The sequence below is a fragment of the Octopus sinensis genome, linkage group LG21 (genome assembly GCF_006345805.1).
Source record: "Octopus sinensis linkage group LG21, ASM634580v1, whole genome shotgun sequence".
NCBI classification, from domain to species: Eukaryota; Metazoa; Mollusca; class Cephalopoda; order Octopoda; family Octopodidae; genus Octopus; species Octopus sinensis.
Window position 1 is genome coordinate 8,537,361 of NC_043017.1, and position 7,500 is coordinate 8,544,860.

Genomic DNA, 7,500 nt, shown 5'->3' on the forward strand with positions numbered 1-7,500 from the left:
TCCATATTCCCTTTCTCTCAAATACATACGCACACACATATATATACATGTGTGTGTATATACATTGTTCCACTTACAGATTGTATTTGTAACTTGCAAGTTATTTGGTTGATTATGTATGTATGCATGCATGTATGTGTGTGTGTGTATGTATTATCTATGTATGTATCTATGTATGTAAAACTTCAAAGTCACTGTCAACCCTCTTGTAAAAGTATAAGAAATATATATATGCATGAATGTGTGTATGTATATATATATATATATATTATATATATATATATATATATGTATAAGGATGAAAAGGGACACACAAGTTGATGTATATGAAAAAACAAGTCAAGATAGAAAATGCTAAAATAATTTTATAAAGAACATTTCCGTACCGGTTTCACTCATTTTGAGACCTTTTCAACTGTAACGATTAAATAATTAAATTTAGAAAAATTAAACGAAAAGTTTTTTTAAAGGAATATTTGTATAGTGTCCAAATATAAGTGGCATTTTCCTTGTTTCTGCCTTTCTCTGTCTCTCTTGTTTACACTTGCTGGTTTGAGATATATATATATATATTTATGAATGTTTTTCTATTGCAGCAAGAATATGAATCTGAAGGAATTGATGGTGCTGAAGTGGACTATGAAGATAACCGTCCTGTACTCGATATGTTCCTCATGAAACCAATGGGCTTATTAGCTCTCCTTGATGAAGAGAGTCTTTTCCCAAAAGGAACCGACCAATCATTAACAGGTATGGAGCTCACTTCATAGTGATGGCCATGGTGAGGACAGCTGAAAGCCAGGAGTACACAACACAGTGTCTTATCTTTTAATGGTTTGGCTTTGTGTACCTTTAGCTTTCACTATGTCTGTTTGGTAAATAATTCTCCTTGTGATAAACCATTATCTTAAGCATGTTATGAGGTGAGGGGGGGGGCTGAAAAATTCATAGCTTTATGGGTTTCATGAAAGGCCTGGCTGGAGGCCCAACATTTCCAAGTTATTTTAAGGGTTAGAAAAACTAAAGGACCCCTGCAATAAGTGTGTGAAACTAAGAGGGGGATATGTTGAATAAAACCATACTTAACTGATTCTCCTGTATTTTCTTTTACCCAAAGCCAGGAACTTTTCAACACTACCTCATGTAAGCTCTAAGCCTCATAATGCCAGAGCTTATTCCCTTTTCATGGTATTTAAGTAACTGAGATGACAATATATTCCCCTGGATGGGATGCTACTCCATCTCAGGGTTAACTTCCCAGCCATTGTTGAGGCTCATTTACAGCTGAGTGGATTGAAGCAATGTGAAATGAAGTGTTTTACTCAAGAACCCAATTCACTACCCGGTCTGGGAATCGAAACTCTGACCTTACAATGATGTGTACAGCACCCTAACCACCAGGCCACATATAATCACAAACCATTATCTTCATGGGATAAATCACCGCGTCCATGTGAATACGTAATGTCACTATGTGATAAGCCATATGTGTCCACATGATTATAATGTATAACTGACAATCTGTCAGTTGTGATGACAAGTGTTTTGGTTGACCCAATCAATGGAATAGCCTGCTCATATAATTAACATGCAAGTGGCAGAGCACTCCACACACACACACACAGGTATATAAATAATGAGCTTCTTTCAGTTTCCATTTGCCAAATTCACTCACATGGTTTTGGTTGGCCCAGAGCTGCAGAAGACACTTGCTCAGGATGCCATGCAGCGGGGACTGAATCTGGAGCTCAGTGGTTGGGAACATACCTGTTCATTTAAAGGAAAACAAAAAGAAGACAAATCATTGTAATAAATTGCCTCAGTGTCTCATTCGAACAAGTCTTGAAGAATTTTCTTCTTTCATTTCCAGCAAAGTTCCACCAAAATATCAAGTGCCCTGCCTACATCAAACCAAAAGCAGAACAGAACTTGAATTTTATTATTGAACATTATGCTGGGAAGGTAAGTCATTTATATTTGTACTTTCACACACACGCACGCATGCACACACACACACACACACACACACACACACACACACACACACACACCACACACACACACACACACACCACACACACACACACACACATGCACACACACACACACACATGCACACACACACACACACACATACATGCACACACACAGATACATGCACATGCAGTTCAATACACATACACACAGATTTACACACACTCAAACTGATACACACAGACTCACACACATGACACACAAACACGTGCATGCATACACTCATATGCATAGACTCACACAGAAATACATATACACACGCAGCACACATTGGTGTATACCAAACTACAGACACATTCACATGGACATTTACATACACAAACACATGCTGCCTATATGACCCTTCACACACATGGCATCTATAGACCCCACACACATACATACACATTCACATCCACACACTAAACCCCACAACATAAACAACATCCTACCACCCACACTACACCATCATCCATACCACACCATCCACCCTGGACACCATTCAGATTAGCTTATCCACCCTATACCCTAACCACATACTACATCCATTCACACACTACACTACATGCCATCACTTACGCTGCAAATTACCCACATTGTACCTCATCCACACACAACATCCCACCCAACCACTCAAGACACCCCATTCACACACTACATGCCACCCACACACCCTGTCCCCACCGATGCACGACACTTCACCAACGCATGATACCCCATTCACACACGACACCCTGCCCACACCCAACACCCCTTTCACACAGTACCCCACCAACACAACTTCCCTCTCACTCACGATACCCCCACACACAACATGACACCTACACACAACACCCCATTTGCATGTGACACCCTCGCCCACCCACAATGTACCCTGCTTCTCTATAAGTAATAAACCTTATCAATGCCATCATTGCTGTTGTTTCAAATCCTCAGGTGGAATACCAAACGACTGGATTTCTGGAGAAGAACCGAGACAGGCTCCCAACTGAAGTGATCCATCTATTCCGGATGTCAATTAAAAACGTGGTCAAAGCTTTATTCCACACCCCACTCACAAAGATTGGTAAGTTCCATGCCATTTATCGCCCGACCCCTTTCCTAACGACCATTGCATCACATCCCACTAGTTGTGATGCACTGCCATAGGCTGGTGTCCTCATTCTGGTTGCTATGGTCACAGTATTTTGGCTGTCTTCTTCAGGTGCCTACTCTACTCAGTGACCTCATTACCATCATCATCTGTCATCTTTTTCATCATCATCATCATCGTTATCATCATTGCCATATCATCTTCAAAGTCATTATCATCTTCATCATCATCATCATTATCTTTTCCTCTGTTGTCATGGGTCACAGGAAGCTAATGGAGGCAACATTTTCAATAGCTGGATGCTTTTTCTGTTGCCAACCCTTGCTTATCCTCAATATTCAAAGTTCTTATCTTTTCCTTCCTTCTTTCCTTCCTTCCTTCCATCTATCTGACTATGTATGTATGTATATATGTGTATGTCTATCTCCTGTTTACCCATCTATCTTTATCTATTTATCCATCTCTCTATCTATCTTTCTATTTGTCTGTCTGTCTGTCTGTCTGTCTGTCTGTCTGTCTGTCTGTCTGTCTATCTGTCTATCTATCTATCTATCTATCTATCTATCTATCTATCTATCTATCTATCTATTTATCTATCCGTCTGTCTATCTATCTATTTATCTATCCGTCTGTCTATCTATCTATTTATCTATCCGTCTGTCTATCTATCTATTTATCTATCCGTCTGTCTATCTATCTATTTATCTATCCGTCTGTCTATCTATCTATCTATTTATCTATCCGTCTGTCTATCTATCTATTTATCTATCCGTCTGTCTATCTATCTATTTATCTATCCGTCTGTCTATCTATCTATCTATCTATCCGTCTGTCTATCTATCTATCTATCTATCCGTCTGTCTATCTATCTGTCTGTCTATCTATCTATCTATCTATCCGTCTGTCTATCTATCTATCTATCCGTCTGTCTATCTATCTATCTATCTATCTATCAATCTGTCTGTCTGTTTGTCTCCCTAAACAGGTAACCTCTCTACTGGCATATCTCGTAATTCTCAGACTGGTGGAACCGTTAATAACAACTATCGCGACCCACGTCAAACTTCCAACAGCAGAGTAAGTAACCATAACAAACCCATCAGTTCAGGTTCCCCTTTTTCTTTTTTTACTAAAAAGACCCAGTATTTGCTCATTGTTTCACAATAGTAATACTGAAATGACAATTATTATGTCAAAGTTTACCTTGTTTTTTGGGGTTTTTTTTGTATTTGCATTGAGCTATGTACATTTAAAAAAAACATTTTTTCTCTGAGAAAGGCTCAACTGCCCAACAAACTTGATCTCCTCTCCCTTCCCCACCTCTCTCTGTCTCTCTCTCTTGATCAGGGATACAACATCTGATGATGATTGAGGATCAAACTGATTGAATTATTGTGTGGGTGTAAGTGTTGAAAAATTCCTTCTCATCTCCAAAAATTAGGGCTACCCTCATCTAATCTCATCTTCTTTACCCACTTAATCCTGAGATTCCTTGGAAGAGTCTTTGGAGTAGCATTCCTCATTAGAGTGTGTAGTTTGGAGATCAAGGAGGGGTTCCAAAATGTTTAGTGGCATTTCTTCTAGTTCTTTAAATTCTGAGATAAAATTCTTCTGAGGTTGACTTCACCTTTCATCTCTTTGGGGTTGATAAAATAAAGCCATTTTTATCAACTGGTTGATAAGATGAAGCATCAGTTGATAAAAATGGCTGGCCTTCTGCCAAAATTTTTATCATTAATTTCTGAAATAAAAGATCATATCTCCAAAATCAAAAGCAGAAACAAATAAAAATGGTGCCTTTCTTTAAATCACAGCAGTGTATCAAGAATAGACGAATCTCATTGGATGAAATTACAAAAAAGATTCAGGTTTTGAAGGCTCATAATTTTTTTCATTATTAAGTTCTTTGAAAAAAAAACAGTTGTAATTTTTGTAATTAGCATCAAAAATTAAATCTGTGATAAAATTTTTAGTAAAACTCAAATGGAATGTGACAAACCAAAAATATCCCTTTTGGCTTTTAGATTTTGTACAAATAAATAATTTTGGTTATGTGAGAATTAGAATAAGAGGTAAGCTTCCAGCATACCAAATCAGCTATCCCAGGTTCAATACCTGATTGAAGACATTCCAATTTTATTTGCACCTCTTACACCGTTAAATAAAATTATGACCACCCACGAACTTATTGTCTTCTCTATAAATGTTTGGGTTTTTATTCTTCTGATCTTAGAAATCTGTTCTTTGAGATTCAGGTTGATTCCTCAATTAACCCTTTTGCTACCATATTTCTGCTGAATCACACTGTCTTTTTTAATTTTTTATTTTCAATTAATTTTTGATAATAATGAAGAATTTAGTAAAATAACATTGTCATTACTAAGTTGGTGCTTGGACCATAAATAAACATGAAATTTTTATGGAAGAAAGTTTTAATTTAAATCGCTTTAACTATTCTGTTACTGCATTTCTCTTGGAATTCACTGCTTCTGTTTCAATTAATTTTGAAAATATTAAAGAATTTAGTAAAAATAAATTTATTAGCAATCTAGTATTTGGAATATAAATAAACACAAAACTTTGATGGACAGGTATTAATTTCAATCACTTGAAATACATTGCTTTTCTTTGAGTTAATTTCGAAAATAATGAAAAATTTAGTAAAACAACTGTTATTATTAAGCAGGTGTTTGGAACATAGAATTTAGATGGAATCTTTTAAATTAGATAACTTTTAAATTGGAAGTTTGCAGCTTGTATCATAGAACCAGGGGTGGTCTCAGATTGGTTGGAACCAAAGAGGTTTGAACCAAATGGTTCACATACTGTTTTGTTACATTAAGAAAAATGAAAAATAAAAAGTATTTTTACCATTCTTCTTACATTTCTGGTTTCTATTTCAGTTTGAGAATGTAAGTATTGGCACCGTTTAACCACACAGTTTGCTGCTTTCTCTCTTGCCATAGATTGTTTTTCCTTTATTTCTGCAAATTAGAGAATTCCCAAATTAGCTTTTAAATACATGTGTGTGTGTATGTGTGTATATACATGTATATGCACACACTTTTTTGTGGCTGTTTATGACTTTCAGTGCTTTATAAACTTCAGTCTAGTTGTAGTAATAGTATTAGTAGTAGTAGTTGTCAATATTTAGCCCTAGGTTGACCCTAACTGAGCAGATCCAGATCTTGCCATTACCATCGCACCTTTTTCCCCTTCTGTAAAGGGAACCCAGAACCACATTATTCCATGTGTTTCTTTATTGCTTATTATTATTTATTACTATTACTATAATTATCAAGCTAGTACATGTTAATTAGCAGGAATACTAATTTGAGACTTGGTGACTACAAGTTTCTTCAAATCTCAAGATTCTTTCCTTAGGATTCTTGTAGAATACATGATGGCACTTTTAATGCAGGCTGACAATGCAAGTCTCAATTCCAAACTCTTTCAGTCTTTTAGGTAGCATTTTGGCCATTGTGATAAGTGCACCTACTACCACAGGAATAATAATAATAATAATAATAATAATGATGATGACCAGCCGTCATCAACTTCTTCAACACCATTATCATCATCATCATTATTATTATTATTATTATTATTATTATTATTGTAGTTCATGGACCCCCAGTACTACCTTTGCGAACCCCAGGTTGGGAACCACTGCTCTAGACTATGAAGTTCAGTTCCGGATGGGGACAGAATCAAGGGCCAAATTTACCTTTCATCTGTCTCCTGTAAAGCCTCCCTATTCTATTGTTGTTGTTTGTTCCTTCTCGAGCCATGCTTGGCTCATAAAGCTGGTTTCCTTGGTGTATAGGTTCCCCACCTGGATGGGATGCCAGTACGTCGCAGGTGAGCTGCAAGATGCAGGAGGAAAGAGTGAGAGAAAGTTGTGGCGAAAGAGTCAGCAGAAGTTCACCATTACCTTCTGCCGAAGCTGTGTGAAGCTTAGGTGTTTCGCTCATAAATGCACGCATCACCCGGTCTGAGATTTGAACCCACGGTCTCTCAACCACTAGGCCATGTGACTCCACTCCCTATTCTATATATATATATATAATCAAAATGAGTAAACAAAGAAAGTGTTTACTGCATATTTAACTCTTCCTTCATCTCATTTGGATTATATTTTACTCTTCGCTAAAGCCACCCAATAGCATTTATCATTTTGGCACCTGGATTTACTACACCAGAATTTCAATCTTGCTTAAGACTACAATTCTAGAGCCATAGATAGCTTAAAGCTTCAGTTGCAATCAGCTTTGGAAATACCCTGTCTTTTCACCCTTCCAGGACCTTATAGAGGTACATACACACACATAGACACTTATATATGCATATGTATGCCTCTGTGTGTGTGTAATCTTTTATAGAATTTTAATTTG

At 36.9% G+C, this 7,500-nt stretch overlaps 1 protein-coding gene across 13 annotated transcripts in view; it reads left to right on the top strand.

The window, feature by feature from the left end:
* Window positions 1–7,500, top strand: part of LOC115222757 (myosin-IIIb-like) — a 298,889-nt gene that overhangs the window by 230,303 nt on the left and 61,086 nt on the right. For 10 of the 13 annotated variants that reach the window (XM_036512009.1, XM_036511999.1, XM_036512005.1 and 7 more), the window contains 5 exons: window positions 597–750; window positions 1,871–1,962; window positions 2,950–3,079; window positions 4,092–4,183; window positions 6,010–6,018. In XM_036512009.1, the coding sequence (XP_036367902.1) occupies window positions 597–750; window positions 1,871–1,962; window positions 2,950–3,079; window positions 4,092–4,183; window positions 6,010–6,018 (477 nt within the window). The remainder of the gene's footprint in view (window positions 1–596; window positions 751–1,870; window positions 1,963–2,949; window positions 3,080–4,091; window positions 4,184–6,009; window positions 6,019–7,500) is intronic. The other 3 variants (XM_036512002.1, XM_036512004.1, XM_036512006.1) reach the window with 1 other exon arrangement.